The following is a 19,672-nucleotide window of genomic DNA, read 5'->3' as shown; positions in this document are numbered from 1 at the left end:
ATAACAAAAGAGAACCATTCCGAAACCATTTAATTAAATGTATAACCAGTGGTGAAACTACAATTAAAAACAATATATTTACGGTACATTTTGTTGTTTGAAACCATACGTGTACCATACAATGTACGGTTTATTAAAACCCACGTATCAGTATTTATAACAATTCATTTACAATATAATGTATGGTTTTGCAAAAAAATATATATGGAGAAAAATATTTTTTTATATTGTTACGATACTTAACAACCCGTATAGTATATTGTAAAAATCTTATTTACAATTTACTGTATGGTGTTCTACATTACATTCTATTGTTTTTGTATTTTTATTTTTACAGTGGTTTCTATTGTAAAAATATGGTTTTAAATAGTACTGTTACAATACAACGTTCGGTTTTTCTACTGTATTTTTTATTCGGGCCCCTACTCTTCAAAAATTGTTTCAAGATTTTTGAGCATAAATCCTGGAATTTCTTCCAAAGTTTCTTCCTGGCTCTCCGCAGGATTCTTTCACACGAGATATCTGTTTGAGTACGTCCCGATATTTCTTGCAAAGGTTCTTCGATATACTTCTAGAGATTCTCGCTGGATTCCTCCTGCAGATCCATCCAAAACTATTCAAAGTTTCTTCAAGAATGTCATTGGTTGAACCTCGTAGCCATGCGGTTAGAGTCCGGGTGCACGGTGTCAAAATTTCGATTATTATCGAACTTTCATGTACCTCGGATTTTTCTTCATAGAATGTTAAAATGTCGGCTATAATGTATAAATGGAAAATTTGAAAATATTCTATCGGGGATAATATGAGATTTTGGCTATTTTCCATACTAAAAATAATTACTATTTTAGCCCAACAAACGTCCCATACAAAATGTATGGAAAAATTTTCGCCGATGAAATATTTTCTAGTTTTCCGATTATGAATATATAGCCCAAATACTAATCATTTTCGAAGAAAAATCCGAGGTACATGAATGTTCGATAATAATCGAAATTTTGACACCGTGGGGTGGATGAGGTTTCGATTCCCGCTCCGAGCGATGAAATTTTTCACGAGAATAGCTTCTTATCCGTAGCCACTCCGTGTTAAGTTTCGTTCAATCGGTACAGCCGCCGGCTGAAGCCAGTGTCCATGTCTGTTTTAGTGGTTTTCCGGGACAGCTATCCATAAACTATTGGACTTTTCCGATATTTCTCTTGTTTTCCTCACGAAACTTCGTCCGCAGCTGCTTTCAGGATTCCATGAGGTTTTCAGAATTCCTCCTTGGATTTCCTTAATATTTCTTCTCGGGATTACTATTACCGCATTACCGGATTACTACTGCGCTATTACCTAGAACTTTTTTCGAGATGTCTCATTTTTTTCTCACGTTTTTCCTGAAGTTCCTGTCTAGATTTTTTCAATAACACTTTGCGGAGTTTCTCGCAAGATTTTATTTTAACTCCCTCGAATATTTCTTCATGAGTTTCCTATATGGTATTTCGTAAGTTATCTCAGGAGACATTCTGAGGAAAACCCGTAGAAGAATCCCTGCAATTACTTTGGGAGAAATCCCTAAAGGAGTATCCAAATTTCGGGACAATTTCTGGTAAAGATTCCGAGAATAATTTTGAGAATAATGCACAGAATATCTGTAAAAACTCTCAGGTGGATCACTGCAAGAAATCCGGTACAACTACAAAAAACAGCCTGGCTCTGAAAGAATGCAAGAGAAGAATTCAATGAGAAATATCAGCAATAACTCCTGTGGAAATCCCAGAAGGTACTTTTGAAAAAAATCTTAGGAGAAAATTAAGAAAAACTCTGAGAGACATCTTTTTTTTATCTGTATTAACGAGATTTTTAGCCCTAGACTAGTTTATCTCGGGACCCACGCTTTACTTCCCTTCCGAAGGAAGAACTCACATTTTGCGAGTTTGTCGGGAGTGGGATTCGATCCCAGGTCCTCGGCGTGATAGTCAAGTGTTCTAACCGTCACACCAGATCCGCTCCACAGAGAGACATCTCTTGACCAACATCGGAAGGAATCTTCTGAGAGAAGTTCCAGGAGATACTCCGAGAAAAATCTCAGGTAAAACTTCAAAATAAACCTTGCGAAAACTTTTAACAAATTCCTGTACACACTAAGTTGAGCTCGGCAAAAGCCGGCACCGCCGTGGCTCAGCAAATATGTATACTGAATCTCGGTAAAAACTAACGTTTGTTAGCTGAATTGAGCTTGAATGACCGCCCGCAGTTGCTACTCCAGTATTGCCAGATCAGCTACATTCACACAAAGAACCAATGAGATAGCTGTTTGGGACTAACAGGCATCTTCAGTGTGTGAACGTTGGTGGTCTTGTATTTTTAGGCGACAATGGCGCCTGCTGCGTTGCAGGTCAATGGGGAAGGGGAGGGAAGTGATGATTGCAATCGCTTGCCCACATCAGGCCGTTGAATCCTCTGCGCCTGCACAAGGTCATGCGGATGTTGGTGTGTTGGTGGGAAATGTTTATGGATGGCACATGGATCATGCATTGGTGCAAGGGTGCCAGGCGTAAAGCGATAGATTGTGTGAAGATTACTGTGAAGCGGCACAGTCCGCTTGGTTGCATAACTTGTAGGCGTTAATGATAGATTGACACTGTGCTGTGATGAAAGTTAGAAGGAGAAAACGGCTTTTTTTTCAATCCGTTTCTGGTTGTAGCGATCGCTACGAACATACGAACATACATAAGATGTACAGTGTATCAAACAATTGTCCGTACAGGAATTTTTTGGTGTAAATATTTTTTCAAACATTCATAACTTTTTTATACGTCAATCAAAAACGCTGAAATTTTGACCAGTTATAACCCATATATTAAAGTTCCATTGGTAAAATTTTGAGCGAGATCGAATAAGTTTTCTGAAAATTAAAGAACTTTCAGTAAAACTTATAAGATTTTTGAAAACATTTTCAAAACATTATATCTTAATATGTACTTGATGAAACTTTTTCATTTTTTTTTTGTGTTACAGCTTATACCTTATATGCAGCTTCGTTTGAGGTTTTATATTCACTACAAAAAAATATGAAAAATCTGTATATGTTCAGAGTGTCATTTGGAAATTTACCATATTTTGATCAATAAAAGTGCCAAGTGTTTTAAACTTTTTTAAACTCTCTTAATGTAATATTTTTACACAGGACCTACTAAACTACATATGAAGAGTAGGTCCTATGGATTTTTAGTTCAGTCAATGCACTTTTATTGGTGGAAAACGTTTGGCAGATTATATGTGCAAAATATGCTACATAAGCACATTTTTCATATTTTTTATAAAACCTCAAACATAGCTGCATGTGAAAGCCTTAGGTATAAGATGTAACACATAAAAATTGAAAAAAATTTCATCGAGTACATATTGAGATATAATGTTTTAAAAATGTATTCAAAACACTTATAAGTTTTACTAAAATTTCTATAACTTTTAGAAAATTTATTCGATTTCGCTCAAAATTTTACCAATGGAGCTTTAATATTTAGGTCATGATTGGTCAAAATTTCAGCGTTTTTGATTGACGCATAAAAAAGTTATAAACATTTAAATGAAAAAATATTTTGACAAAAAATTTGCTGTACGGACAATTGTTTGATACACTGTATATGTAGAAGAGGGAGAGAGTGAGAGAGAAAGTAGATAGAAAGATACAAAGCAGGAGGAAAGGGACGAGCCAGGGATTGAACCCAGGACCTTCTGCATATGAATCAGAAGCGGTAGCCACTAGACCACCAAGCTCGCCAAAACTAACGTTTGTTAGCTGAATTCCGGCAAAACATTTCCTGAACCTCAGCAAACAAACAACACGGCTGCTGAGATCTCGTTGAAAAACAGGTTTGCTGAGCGCTCGGCGGTGCCAATCTCGGTAAAAAGCAAGAAAAATTGCCGAGATTCGGCGAAAAAAAACTAAGTGACTAGGAAGCACATCTCGAAGAAAGTCCAAAGCAATGGTTTGAAGATATCACAGGAAAAAAATGAAAGAAATCTCTTGAGGAACTCTTGCAGTAAATTCGTGAAAACTCCTTCAGAAACCCTTGGATGAACTTTAGTAGAAACCCCAGGAATAACTTTTTTAGCAATTCTGAAAGACATTCTATGAAAATCTTCTGGGGAAGTCCCAAGAAGAACACCGGAAGGAATCGGGTAAAATTTCAGTGAGGAGTGCCGAAATAAATTCACGATTTATCCCGTCAGATATTCTTATAGAGTATTCGGGATAAATTCTGGTGGAAATCCTACGAAGATTTCTTTGAGCAAAACACTGGAGGAACTCTGGGAAAAAATAGTATCCCCGTGAAAAGCTCCAGGAGAAATCGGTTGAAATTCAGGAATCCGGAAGTATACCTTTCCGGAAAAAAATCAAAAAAGAATACCAAGAAAAATAGCGTCAAAAATGCGGAAGGAATTTTATAAGAAATCCTGGGAGACATTCCAGGAGGTTTTTTAAAGAAGTTCCAGAAAGAAATTCTGACGGAATTTCTGGAAAAAAACCTTGTAGCGAAATTTCTATATGGATTTTTACTACCAGGTTCATACGACCCAATGTTTTTTTTATCGGAGTAAAATTTCCCTGAGTACTCCAGAAATTTCCTGAGTATTCCAGGTTTTTCCCTGTTAAATAAAATTCCCTAAGGATTCCCGGTTTTCCAGGTTTTTTCAGGTAGTAGACACCCTGAGATAATAATAGATTAGGATTGATTTGAATTGAATTAAATTCAGCTGATGATAGAATTTTCATTGATTGATTGATTGATCTTTATTTAAGAGACTTTCAGCCCTTGGCTGGTTCGTCTCTGACTAGAATTTTCAAATCACACTAGGTAAATAAAAGTTGAAGTAGAGTAGCGCAGAAGATAAGTCATCAAACGTGCATAGATTTTTTGTTTCTGCAGGAACTACAGACACTGAAGACGGTCTTACCGTGCCTGTCATAGGATGCAAACACTTAGTGGAATTAAAAGAAACAGACCTAACCCGATTTTCTTTTACTTAAATTTTATGCATTATGTAACTAAATTTTAATCGGAAAGTCCATCGATGTCGGTTTTGCTTATTTATACCATTTTCGAAATTTTTGGAACTGTATGTAGTTGGTTCAAGAGGATAAAATGGATTTTTTTTATCTAACTCCTGGCTACAATTATTCAGCATTGTACTTCCCTTTTTATTTCGAGAATTAGAATGTCTGAACGTGGATGGCTTGAACACTTTTACCAATGATGATTGATTAACGTCAAGTGGACGAAAATGAGGTTTGAAGTTGAAAAACACTTTCGCCTTTTTTCCTGCCGCATACTGTATACACTCTTCATAATTTGATGCTCTACAACTCGATATTTTATACAATTCGATTGATTGGTCGGTCCCCTCATTTTTTTCATATACCGTTCCTACTCTTCATAAGTCGATATTTCTATTAAAACAAGCCTCCTAGAATCCCAGTTTAACTTTGCATCAGAACTTCAAACGCACAAATTTCAAGATGTATATTAGTAAAGGTAGTGTAATATTTATTTTGGTCTTGCTCACTTGTTATAAACTTAAAATAAGAAGATCAGTTGCGCTGGTTTAGATTATTATAAGATTTGTGCGCATAAAATCGCGAGTAAGAGATAACAGGTGCAAGAGTCGGCCATCTTGTGTAACCGTTCAAAGACTTACACGAGGTTTTGATGTTCAAGATGGCTTTAGCCACCCCACCTGTCTTTTTTGAATTTGCCCGACTGTTTCTGAGACTATTCTCTCAGGGGACTTGTGAACGGCTATGGCGCTGCACAGTGGGAAAATAAGGTACAAAACCAGAGAATTCTGTAACTTTTGAAACCACGAGTGCGGTTTACGAAGTCACACTTTTCTAATGTAAAAATGTGCGGGGAATCGAATTAAATCGGCTTCGTAGCCCGAACGGATCGTTAACATGCTCATTTTACCCCAATTCCCCATTTTTTTTAAGCCTTTTTGATAGAAATTCCTTGTATTTTCAGAAGCGGAAATGATCTTGAGGTATAAAAAATCGACCAATCAAGCTCATATATATTGCGGATATGAATAAAAATCTTAAATTTGACCGCATGAATGATTGTCATGCCCGTTAGATTATCGCATTTCTTGTAAGATACGCCATTTACCTAGGGAGAAAATCAGTAAAAGTTCATCAACATTAGTTTTTACCTGGTAAATACATTTGAGCCAAAATGGCCAAAATACCAGTTCGTTCGATTTTTTAGTCTGATTTATTGGATAATCAGGATAAAATATCGAACGAACTGGTATTTTGGCCATTTCGCCTTGATGCCCCATAAATATCATTTTTTGAAATGAAAAGTTCTGCAACTTTTGAAAACCATGAATGCGGTTTACGAAGCCATTCTTTTCTAATGCGAGGTATGCACTTCAAACGGAATCGCTCAAGTAATTTTCGTTCAGTGCATTATTTTTCCGGAATGGTCAAGAAATTTAACACAGCAAACCCCATTTGATTTGACATTTTGTCTCACCTCCGTATTAGGATCCGGAATAAAGCGACCCTTTATTATTTCTTGAGCGATTTCTTGCCTGAATTTTCCACGCATCGAGATAGGCCAAGAAATTTCTTGCGGTCTCCGTACTACCCATAAGCACTGTTTACAGTTCAGAAGGAATTTCTCAGCCTATCTTGATGCATGGGAAATTCCTTGCCTGAATCGGTCAAGAAACCGTGTTTTCTTCGATCGCAGTACGCAGTAGCGAAGAAATGACAGTTCAAATGGCAGTCACCGAAGAAAGTTTTTGCCAGGAATCACTCAAGAAGTTTCTTGAGCGATTCCTTTCGAACTCGTAACATTTTTATCGCATTTCTGGTAAGGTAAAAATCATTTGGATGGGTAAGGAAAAATCAGTAAATGCCCATCCAAATGAGTTTTTATTTAAAGAAGACATTCGACCCATCTTCTGAACCAGGATACATAAATGAAACGAATTTATATTTTGTTTATTTTGCCTTGATGGCCCGAAAAAATATATTTTTTTTGATTGCCAAATTCTGTAACTTTTGAAAATTTCAAATGCGGTGTGCGAAGTCAAACTTTTCTAATGTAGAAATGTGCGGGGAATCGAATTAAAAAGTGGTTTTATAGTCCACTCTTTCACACACACTTTCTTATTTTACTCCAATTCCCTATTTTTACCCTTCTTACACCTACTATTGATTTTTTCACGATCAGACATTTGGTTACCGAGATATATTTCGAAAAGTACTTAGGATTTATACAACTAAACTTTTTGAGATTTTTGCCCAAGTGCATCATAATACATATCTCAGCCGTTTGTCAACCGATTTCGTTTCTCCTGGCACCAAATGAAAGCTACAACATCCTAGTAGAACCCTATACAATTTTATTAGGATTGGACATTTGGTTACCGAGACATCTTTCAAAGAGTACTAGAGAGTAATACAGGTTAACTTTTTGAGAGATTTTTGACCAAGTGTATCATAATAAATATCTCAGCCGTCTGTCAACCTATTTGGGTTCTCCTAGCGCCAAATGAAAGCTACAGTATCCTTGTGAAAGGCCATGATTTTTTTTTATTGGACATTTGGTTACTTTTTATTTATTATTATATATATTCGCTTGTTATCTTGCATTAGATTTTGACCAGTCTAAGGAAAATTATTTTTCAATAAATAATGCTGACCTCATATAAAGTGTATCGGAGGCGAATGACTTTTTGTTAAAACCTCTTTAATAAATAAATAATAATAATAATATAAAGTGTTTACTAGGAGGTTCTTTTTCTTCTTCTTTATGGCTTGAAGTCCCCACTGGGACTTGGCCTGCCTCGCTTCAACTTAGTGTTCTTTGAGCACTTCCACAGTTATTAATTGAAGGGCTTTCTTTGCCTGCCATTATTGAATGAATTTGTATATTGTGAGGCAAGTATAAGTGTAAGAAAGGTTCTGTTCACCATAGGTGGATTGAATCGGATTTTTTTCCATACGTTTTGTATGGGACGTAGGTAGGGTCTGGAACCATTTCGGCAGCAACACCTATTTTGGGCACTTGCTGCTATAACTCAATCAGATTTGAACCTATTGACTTGATTTGTGAGACACGATCAGATACGCACTGTATCTAGCCATAGCATAGCATAGCATAGCATAGCATAGCAAGAATACTTGCACAAATCTTGGATGGAGTTGCAAAGTTGAATATATCCATTGACATTGCTGATGTCGCTGCTATCCACAATGTCATAGACCCACTCAGCTCCACACACCTGGCCAAGTCCTTGCAAGCATTTATAAATCCTTTCATCAACTTAGAAAGAGCCCAGAACTGAAGCAGCTTCCAATAGATGAAAGGATGTTGAAAATAGCGAATTTTCAACTTAAATGTAGTTATATTACAAATGTTTATATATACTGAAGTAGAATTAATCACAAATAAATAATATTGGAAAGATCTCACCAATTGTTGTGTGGTTTTTGTGGTTCAATTCCGATCATCTTGGAAGCAATATTTTCTGTTTTGATTCTTTTTTTCTCCGAGTGAGAGGCAATCCATTTAACACATGCACAGCAAACACATATTTTTCACTGATTTTCTTCATTAGAGCATAAGACGATCTCACCAAATGCGATGTAAATAATCCGGCTCAACGATAGAGCATTTCACTTTACATAAAAAAATTGGCAAAGAGGGCGTCCGAATTCAAAAATTTCAAAGTAGCATCAAAGCAAGCGATGATGCATTTCACAGAAATGTCACTATTTATTTCACGTCGTTTGTAATCACATTCAAAACGAAAAACAACACATATTTTCCGAGTGCATTGCAGTGTGCAGTATTGTAACTCTAAACCAGGACTTTGTTCTTTTTAATATATTTCCAAAATTTTCACACTGGACACCTATTATTTTTTCTCACATCTTTCCTGTGTATCCTAATCTTCACTTGAACAACTCCGTATTGATATAATGTATTAAAGTTTTCCTTGGCGAAATCACAATCTTCTTCTGAGTGACATACCGCTACTTTTATTGGCCGGCGCAATTATCAATTTTCACACTTTACGATTCCCAAAACTATATATTTCAAATATTTTTATTTATGTGTATATTGTGCGTTGCAAGAAAAACACAATTATGGCGACTACTTTCCAAGGCCTTCAATGATGGACAACAATTAATCGCAGTGCAAATGCCACGTGTAGTCGTAGCAGTCACCATATCACCCGGCCACGTGGCGACCTTTTTTCAAGAATTATCAAAGAGCGCTATGATGAAAAGTTTGAAAACAGGTATATTTTCTTAGGCGCCTGTCTCGCGCGTATCTCTTACTGCGGGTAAAAGTAGTCGCGAAAGTAGATTTTATTATGATTCGTATAATATTAACTTAAACTAATTCTATACTCAGCTCCCGAAACTAAAAAAATGGGTTTTCACGATCTAAGCACACTTGTACCAGCGGTTCTGCTTCCATAGCAGCGTGATTTGTCCAACACAGTTTTTTTCTTCTTATCCCGTTTCCCACACCCACGCCAACCAACAGATTCGCGACGCGGATGGTTTCTTGTCGTCGGCGCAATTGATTTGCACCGGAAAATGTCACACTCGCAACTATCACTCTACAACGAACGGTTTTCATTTACTTAATTTTCGAGTCCACTTGCGTTGATATTTTTTTGGAATCGTCATTTTGCTCGTCTTTTATTCGATAATCTTCCATGTTTAAACCTTTAGCCGCTTACGACCGAATTAATTCTAAACAGTGAGGAGCACAACAAAAAACACAGCCCGTTAAACTTTTGCGTCCGTCTTCGCGCGCGGCACACTACGATCTTCGATACGCACTGTATCTAGCCATGTGCAAAAATTCAAGTCATTCGGTTTGAAATTGACTGAGTTATAGCAGCAAGTGCCCAAAATAGGTGCCCCTGCCCAAATGGTCCCAGACCCTATTTCAAGTAAAAATAGTTATAATAATTTTTAGTATGGAAAATAGCGAAAAACTTAGAAAACTCAAAATTTCCTCGATGGAATATTTTAAAATTTTCCATTTATAAAATATAGCCAAAATGCTAAGCTTCTGTGAAGAGCGATCCGTGGTACATTAAAGTTCGATAATAATCGAAATGTTGACACTGTGGGACGGATTAGCAGCAAATCTCTGTGCTTTGGTGACGAACGGGAAGGAGGAAATTCTCATAAATGCGACTTGCTTAACGCTAAAGCCAAAGCTAGCAAACAAAACAGCGTGTTTTTCAACTCATAAGTAATCAATTATAATGTACCTACAATCAAAATCGTTTGATGGTGATTGTTCAACAGTGATGCAATGGTTGCCAAATCAAAGTTACCCCTTAAAAACCACAATGCAAGGCCTGAAAATCTCTAAAAGTGTGGTGTGCGATATTTGACGCTTCAAGATTAAACAAAAATCGAATGGATTGTCGCAACAAATGTAGATTGTAATATATCATTAGTGTTGTGCGATGGTTGGAATTTGATTCAGCGCGTATGATGCATATTCAACGTGAAATTTTACAGTAGTTTTCAGGACATCTAAAAAATATTCCACGATATTTCATACAGACTTCTGTTTTATATAATGTATTTCAGCAACTCAGAATGATTACATGGCGTACTACACAAATTTACACCAAATTCTTGTTGTTTTCCCTTCTTTGTTGTTTATAATCTTCAAATTCTCTAATGGTTGAACTAGGAGCCTGCTATCTTGGAATTCGCAAATAAAACCGTTCCAGAAATTGTCAACATCCAGTCACGATTTCTGGAACAAGCAAGTTTTCGCTTTACGAATATACACCATGAACAAAAATCACGGCACCGGGAACAATGTTCCGCATTGTATTCGTAACGCCTGCGTAGCTGAACAAAAATTACGAAAATGGGGGTTTTGTTCTGATTATCGCGATTTTTTACGATTGCGTTCCAATAACCGGCATTATTTTCATGGGACGGGAAACTAATTCATGGTTCGCTTCTACTGGGCGTACAACCTCATATCTTTTTGTTTCATATTTATTTGCTGAACATCTCGAATTATTTATAAACATCGGATATTAGGGGTACTCACTAAACAGATTAAATTGCTGCGTAAGCCATGATTTTCTGCTTATTTGAAATGTTTCATGATTTTGCTAATGAAATAATCAAAGATTGCCTTGGTGATCACGAAGTTTAATCAGTTTAATCAGTTTACGCTGTTAAGTGAATCCCCCTATTATCCATCGGACTAATTAATTCCCTGATTAAAATGAGGGAATTCCACATATTTAAGTCAAACTAGATGCCTCATTTTCATAGAACGCGCAGCATTTTCCGGAGCAAACCAACCGCACAAAAATCTGTTGCGTCCGCGGCACCAGGATTTGCATTGAAATTCGGAACTTACCAGAAATCGGGCATCTAGGCAAATTAATCCAAAAGCATATGATACGAATCACTTATTAAGCATAGGTAACTTCACTAAGTAAACTGAACAAATCACTGAGTAACAGGTTTATCTTTGAAGGAGATTTCTAACCACAGTTTGTTTACTCGCACGTAGGGTAAATCGGGGTAGTTTGGCCACCCTAAGCAAAAGTCGTTTTAACATGCTGAAAATAACGATAAATCTCTCGTTTATCGTATGATCATAATGATTCTGATAATACTACGCAAGATACATGAAAATTAAGGGCCCATATAGCCGAGGCGGTAAACGCACGGGTATTCAGCATGACCATGCTGAGGGTGACGGGTTCGATTCCCGGTCGGTCCAGGATCTTTTCGTAAAGGAAATTTCCTTGACTTCCTTGGGCATAGAGTATCTTCGTGCCTGCCACACGATATACGCATGCAAAATGGTCATTGGCAGAGGAAGCTCTCAGTTAATAACTGTGGAAGTGCTCATAGAACACTAAGCTGAGAAGCAGGCTTTGTCCCAATGAGGACGTTACGCCAAGAAGAGAGAGAGATACATGAAAATATCAAAATCAATTCGTGTTTATATGTCAAAAAAAGATTTTTGAAAAAAGTTTGATTTTTGCGTCGATTTTAAACCGTCGGGGTAATTTGAGCACCCTATTTTCAATGAAGATTTTTTTTTTTTCGTCTAATGTAACACAAACTTAATATGCACCGATAGACATTGAGTTGTAGTGTGTCAACTTGATGTATACAGAAAATAAACCAATTTTAAAGCCATCTAATGTATTTGCACAACAGGAGTCTTATGTGGTGTTTTTATTCAGCCCTCTTCGGGGTAATTTGGCCAACGTTTTTCAATTTTATTTTTCTAGTTTACTGTGGGCTTAAACTAATTCGTTTTAACGTTTCAATGGCTTCCATATCAGACCAGTAGTAGCGCTGTAAGGTCGGTTTGTTAAAAATATTAGATTTTAGGTGATTTTTATGAGAGCGATTCCACGAACAAGTGGGAAATTTTTCCAGTTTTTATTTTTTGTATTTTTTGATTTGCATGGAACCTTGCATACAAGTTTTTGGGGAACAAAAACGCCGTTTTGCATACTTGGTTCGCCATTTTTAATCTAGCCTTACTTATGAGAAGGGCCTATGAAAAATGCACATGATATCTTCAAAAAATTGTATCTCGAAAACGGTTTGTCCGATCGGTTTGGTGTCTTCGGCGAAGTTTTAGACAATTGTTGGTGCTATATGGAGAAAATATGCATGGTAAAAAAATATGTTTGGTTTTTGTGATTTGAACTAAAATATAGTTTTTCCCTCAAAAGTGACATGTCAATATTTTTTTTATTATCCTTAAGTTATAGCTGACTGAAAATGCTACCTAGTGCACAGTGGGTTGTTCTGGAGAAAAATAGGTTACAATGAAAAAAAAAATGTTTTAAAAAATTACGGTTTTCAAAAAAAGCTATTAAGTAAAGTCAAAAAAGTTTGTCGCCCTAATTTTATGGAAGTACATCAAATTTGCAAGAAAAAAGTACTTCGGTAACATTTTTCTAAGATGCACCGTTTAGAAGATATTACTAATTTAATATTGATTTTTTTGATAACTTAATAAGTTTTAGCCCTTTTCGAATGTACTCCGTGTTTCTCCAGTTTCAAAAGTATTTTTTTCGGAAAGATTGGAAAATTTTGAGTTAAAATGACACTGACAGCTTAAAGATTTGAGTGAAATTCTCTGCCTTAAAAGTATTTTGAAAAACAAGTTACAAAATCCCACTATCAGGAACAATGATTTCTTCCAGTGGTTTTTGGTGTATTGTGTTGAAAATGTGCATTCAACTCTTGCATATCGCAAGCTCCTCAATTAGCAAGATTCAAAAGAGCGAATAAGGCTTATTTTTCAGGGGTGGTATTTGTGCGCAATAAAAAATAACATTATACTTTGTACATCAGTTTATTTTTATTCCTGTATTTTTTATCAAATTATTGTTTACACAACTTTCTTAACAATATCGAATATTTTGGCATCATTGTCAGGGCAGTTTGAATAAAGCTTTGCCTTTATTGTATTTTCTGATAGAGGAAGAAATGAGTGGAATTTTTGAGTTCCTTGAATTGTTTTTGCATTATTATATTGATTATTTAGCTGCAAAGACATATTTTCGTATTCTTCTGTAGTAGAATAACAAAATGACAACTTTGTAAGTTCTTCTTCTTTTCGTTTGTTTGCCCAATTAAACAACTCTCTTGCAGTCTTTATCGGGTGTTCGCGTTCTTTGGCTAAACTTGCTCTGGTAGCCATGCGTTTTATCGTACCTCCAATAGCATCGCATGGACCTTTTCCGTGCGATGTTGCGAAGAAATGCCATTCAGCGTCAATACCATACTTTGACTTAAACTTACAAAGGCTAGAAAAGTTTTTTCGGTTTTTATACTGTGAAGCAGCACCATCTGACATAAAATAAATTTTTTTCATGTTTTTATTTTGATCAATTTGTAAAAAGTTCATCATTTTATCAATAAACAAATTAACAGCGACTGAATCATGTCTTAGTTCTTCTGAAATTATAATGAAGCTAAAATGTTTAATTTGCCTATTTTCAGTATAATATATTACGAAAGGATGGATTGTGGCCTGTTGCACGTTCCAATGGTGTGATTGAACTTCATCCTGCAAAACGAAGTGTAATTTTCAGAAAAGTCACAAATAGCCAAAAATTCACCATCTTGCAAGTTTTGTTTTGTAGTTTTCAAAAAATTGGATTGTTCGGTTTTTACAAAATCATGCGGAATCAAACTTTCTAATTTTGAGCTGAAAAATGTAACAAAGTCATCGGTTTGCTTTACAATAGTTTCTAAATCACATCTGTCAGTGGTAACCCATTGTTCGAATGAAAGCTTTTCAACAAAGTTTTCTTCCAGTTGTTTCAATAAACTGTCTTCTAAAACTGAGGTATCTGGGCAGTTTTTACATCTTCGTAGATGGCAATGAGTTGTCTTATTTTCGCAAAGTAATCTATTCGTTAATGTTTTTAGATCATTCAAGACATTGTATTTTTTTAAGCTATGTAGAATTAAATTGACATTTTCATGCGTAGTGCAAACGCAAACATTATGTGTTCCTGTGATAGTCAATAGTTTACATTGCCTTGGCCGGAGGCTTGCAAATGATGAAAACCCTATTTTTACATTGACGTACACTTCATTAAAGCGATTAAAAGCTTCTCTTAATGTCATCATTAACAATCTTTTCTGAACAGCTAATCTCTTATTTCCTGTCTTTACGCTAACAAAATCTCTTTGGCCTGGCATTGCACGGCTTATATCATCGTCCTCAAAAAAATTCAAAACCAGTTCTTTTGTTTCATTACTCAAAGCTTTTCCAGAGCTTGAACCTTGAGATGAATCTAATACATTATTTTTTTCCTTTCTTGCATCTGATGCCATATTTCTACTAGTTTTGAATTCGTCTACAATTTTTTGTACTGACCATGATTTTGGTAACAATGATAAAATTGATAGTTTTTCTTGCCTTGTGGCTGAATTTAAAAATTTAATTTTCATATTTTCTATGACTTCATTAAACTCGTTTGCTTTTTCTGTTTTAGCGTCTAATTTAAAAAGATTTCTTCGTACACCTTCGACGATTTCAGCGCACTTTTTTTCAGGATAGTGAACATTTTTAACCTTACCTAAATCTATAGGCGAAACATGAATAGCTGCTATTCCTCGGTTGAATATTTCGACGTCTACAGGCATCGTGAAGTCTTCATTTGATTGAATTGTGCTTAGCGTTGACGCTGATGGTATCGTGACCAAACTTTCATAGCTTTGCGAATCAGGTACAACAGGTATGGTCTGAACAGTTGGCATCCTTGAGCCACCGGCTACGCTTTGTTCTTCGTTTTGGGTGAGGTGAGCTCTTGAATCAATATGTAGACGGCAAGACGAACAAATACGAAAATCCTTGGTGTTCAGTGTGGATACCTTGGAAAATCCAATTGACTTCAGTTTTTGGATGATACCATCCGTGAGATATCGCAGCTCTTTCGAACACTGAATGTCTTTGAATGGACGAATACATCTGATTTTACTCATTTTGTAATCTGTAACATAGAAAATATTTTCCAATTGTTAGTTTTGAACGAAAATATCACAACACATATAATTAAAATGTGTATTTAAAACTTACCTTTGCACCAAAACGTGTTACACTTTCCTTTACAATTATTATGTTATCAAACAACACTGGATCTAGTTCAAAAACACTGGATTATTAGCTGAAATTACTATGAAATCACTATGCTTCTAGCAACCTTTCTGCATTTACTGTTTGATTTTCCCTAGTAGATACTGGATGAATTCAGAACCGAGTCAGACATTATTATACAGCTCACGGGTATAAATCATAGAATGCTGGGTAAAGACTGCTGGAAGATAGGTAGAGTTGAACGCTCAGGTATCGTCAGGTACGAGTTTGGAGAGTTGGAGCGAGGTAGATTTGCTGCCGTAGGTATATTGTTATTGAAGAAGATTGTAAATTGTATATACCTGGAATGAATAAAGAGTGCGGCGGTTGTTGATTGAGGTATCAGTCGGCAGCCGTCTAGTTTGATGGAAGGTGACTAATATTATACTAATATTATACCAATTTTAATCAAAATTGGCTGAAATCTTGCGAAAAGCTGGAATTATACTAATGTCATCGTGTCAGACTACGTTGATTTGATCCACTAGTCCATGGTGGACTAGTTCCAAAAAAGACCCTGTTTACAATCACCAACTGTACGTAGTACAGCTAACTGGTATCTAATTACCTGTATCTAATACTTATTAGCACGTTTTCAGCAGAAGGCAATAAAAACCACTGGAAGAAATCATTGTTCTTGATAGTGGGATTTTGTAACTTGTTTCAAAATACTTTTAAGGCAGTGAATTTCACTCAAATCTTTAAGCTGTCAGTGTCATTTTAACTCAAAATTTTCCAATCTTTCCGAAAAAAATACTTTTGAAACTGGAGAAACACGGAGTACATCCGAAAAGGGCTAAAACTTATTAAGTTATCAAAAAAATCAATATTAAATTAGTAATATCTTCTAAACGGTGCATCTTAGAAAAATGTTACCGAAGTACTTTTTTCTTGCAAATTTGATGTACTTTCATAAAATTAGGGCGACAAACTTTTTTGACTTTACTTAATAGCTTTTTTTGAAAACCGTAATTTTTTAAAACATTTTTTTTTCATTGTAACCTATTTTTCTCCAGAACAACCCACTGTGCACTAGGTAGCATTTTCAGTCAGCTAAGGATAATAAAAAAAATATTGACATGTCACTTTTGAGGGAAAATCTATATTTTAGTTCAAATCACAAAAACCAAACATATTTTTTTACCGTGCATATTTTCTCCATATAGCACCAACAATTGTCTAAAACTTCGCCGAAGACACCAAACCGATCGGACAAACCGTTTTCGAGATACAATTTTTTGAAGATATCATGTGCATTTTTCATAGGCCCTTCTCATAAGTAAGGCTAGATTTAAAATGGCGAACCAAGTATGCAAAACGGCGTTTTTCTCCCCCAAAGACTTGTATGCAAGGTTTCATCCAAATAAAGATATATGAAAATTACTCGTTGCTGAAATGATATGGAACCGCTCGAGGTGCTCAAATTGCCCCATTGGCCAAATTACCCCGACTACCCCTACAATGTTAATGTTGACAGCGCGCGTGAACGCAGTTCCTGTTTCGGGAACAAAGTCACGAAAAGGGTTATTCCATCTTTTAAAATCGTGATTCCAGTTCCAGTTTTTTAAAGCGTTACGAAACGGGTGATGCCATCTAGCACGCAAAAACTGTGTTCCAGGTTTTGTGACATCTTTCATGCAAGGAATCACGTTTACAGGAACATGGTCACAAATTCGGACAAACGTTGTGTTCTGTATATCGTGATATTTTGTTCACGCTTATGGGAACGGATTTTTTCGCGTATACTTTTAAAAAGTCATAGGGTAAACATGTATAATATGCCCCCCTTAAGGAATAATGGAAATATCTCTGCACTCGTAACCGTATTTTACCCCATCACTGCATTTATTGATTGAACAAAGTGTTAGCGTTTATCCGATATTATTTTTTTTCACGAAATTACAGTTATTTTATTATTATGTCTTTATTTACGAGATTTTCAGCCCGAGGCTGGTTCATCTCAGTGGCGAAATTACAGTATTTATTCCGATATAACGTGTTTTCTAAAAGCAACAAAATCATAAACTCACAAAAGTGTCGGGGCTAACGCTAACTGCGGAGATAAGTTATTTTACTTCATAATGGATCACTAAAATAACTAAAACAGCCACTATGAAATGAACAGATAGTGCCACCGTAGCCTTGTGTGTTTGACGTAACTCGACTGCTGTCACTGTGTTACCGTCCATATATGGTGGCGCTTTTGTTTTGATACGGTGAGTAGCGGATAAATCAGCTTCAATGTTCCATCCAACTGCTACTTTCATTGGATGTACTTCATTGACGCGTGCTAGCGCTTAATTTCAACACATCGATAATTACAAGAAATATGTGCCTTTTCAATTTCTTGTTGTATATTTGTTTCAAAGGGCACAACAACCACAAAATCAACATAGTAGACTGGTCTCATAAATATGAAGCCTTATACAATGATTTTATCCACTCACTTTTTCAAATTCTCTTGAAATTGAAGGGGGGCATTTTGTCCCATTGGGGCGCATTATTCATACCTGTTTACCCTACACGGAAAAAAATCCATTCCCAAGACCATGAATATGACTCATAGTTTCCCGATATTTTTATGATTTTATGTTATAAATATACACCATGATTAAATTTTATGATCTTATGATTGATTTCACCATAACGCTATGCACCCGTTATTGTTTTGGCTTTCGACGACCAAAAATGGAAAATATAATCATGAAGCTATGATTAAATAAGCTGGGATCATGAGTAGCATTCATGAAGCCAAGAATAATTTTAATAAACCTGGATGCAGATCCTGATGCTTTACCACCAGATTCATAAAATTATGGTTTGGTGAGGTAGAACCATGCATAGAATTCATGGAATTAAGAATTACTTTTATGATTCCGTCGTCGTCGGACCTATATGCTTCTCAGTCAAATTCATAAAATCATGGTTGAGGGAGATGGAACCATGCATAGAATTCATGGAATTATGAATTACTTTTATGATTCCGTCGTCGTTGGACCTCAATGTTTCTCAGTCAAATTCATAAAATCATGGTTAAGGGAGATGGAACCATGCATAGAATTCATGGAATTAAGAATTACCTTTATGATTCCGTCGTCGTCGGACCTATATGCTTCTCAGTCAAATTCATAAAATCATGGTTGAGGGAGATGGAACCATGCATAGAATTCATGGAATTAAGAATTACTTTTATGATTCCGTCGTCGTCGGTCCCAAATGCTTTTAATTAGATTAATAAAACGATGCAAGCTAAAATCATAAGAAAATAAAATACGTGATATCAGAACCCATTTCTATGATTTTGGGACCTATCCATCACTTTTTAGTTGGCCTCTTGTTAGTGAAGATATGTAATGTTCAAATATAAAAGAGAACAACAATGATCGAACTCACCGGATAATCATATTTAGCTGGTTTATTATTTTTGTCTTTGGCACCTACATCCAACAGGCTAAGAATGCCCTCCAAACCACATCAATTGTTCACTAGTTCACATCACTTGCTGAGTCTCCGAACTCGTCGAACGATGGATAAACCGGAAAAATAGAGAGAATTAGCGAAAATTAACGCGCGATTCTCACTTTGCTTCACCCTCCGTACATAAACTCGGAACTACGACGGATGACACAACGAAAACGCGAACTAGGCACTGTTTACTTTTTGCGTGTTTACTTTTTAGTCAATCAACTCCCAACATCCTGCCGAATCTTACGGGCACACTGTTTCGATGTTCCATTTCCTCATATATGCACATTTATTACTCTAACCAAATAAAAACTTTGCAAAAATAGCAGGTTCAACTTTTTCCACATGTCTGTGCTGGACGACCGCGCGATTTATATAATTGCATATGGCAGATAAGGGAAGATTCATTTATTACGTCCATCGTTTTTCGGGATTTCTAGACCCCCCCTCCCCCCTCTGTCACGCTATTTTCCTATACCTAATACACGTACTGTCACACTTTCTTAGACCCCCCCTCCCCC

The 19,672-nt window shown here is 36.1% G+C and overlaps 2 protein-coding genes across 2 annotated transcripts in view; one reads left to right on the top strand and one right to left on the bottom strand.

Annotated features, from left to right (window-relative positions):
* The window catches only part of LOC109414177 (uncharacterized), a gene marked incomplete at its 3' end in the record, with an annotated part of 195,054 nt that overhangs the window by 159,702 nt on the left and 15,680 nt on the right, over positions 1-19,672 (top strand).
* LOC134291597 (uncharacterized) lies at positions 12,142-16,179 on the bottom strand. Its single transcript, XM_062859547.1, has 2 exons — positions 15,630-16,179; positions 12,142-15,543 (listed from the first exon to the last, which is right to left on the bottom strand). The coding sequence occupies exon 2, from the start codon at positions 15,533-15,535 to the stop codon at positions 14,051-14,053; it is 1,485 nt and encodes a 494-aa protein (XP_062715531.1). The 5' UTR covers positions 15,536-15,543; positions 15,630-16,179; the 3' UTR covers positions 12,142-14,050.

The sequence above is a fragment of the Aedes albopictus genome, chromosome 3 (genome assembly GCF_035046485.1).
Source record: "Aedes albopictus strain Foshan chromosome 3, AalbF5, whole genome shotgun sequence".
Lineage (NCBI taxonomy): Eukaryota > Metazoa > Arthropoda > Insecta > Diptera > Culicidae > Aedes > Aedes albopictus.
This window is presented reverse-complemented; position numbering and strand designations above follow the sequence as displayed.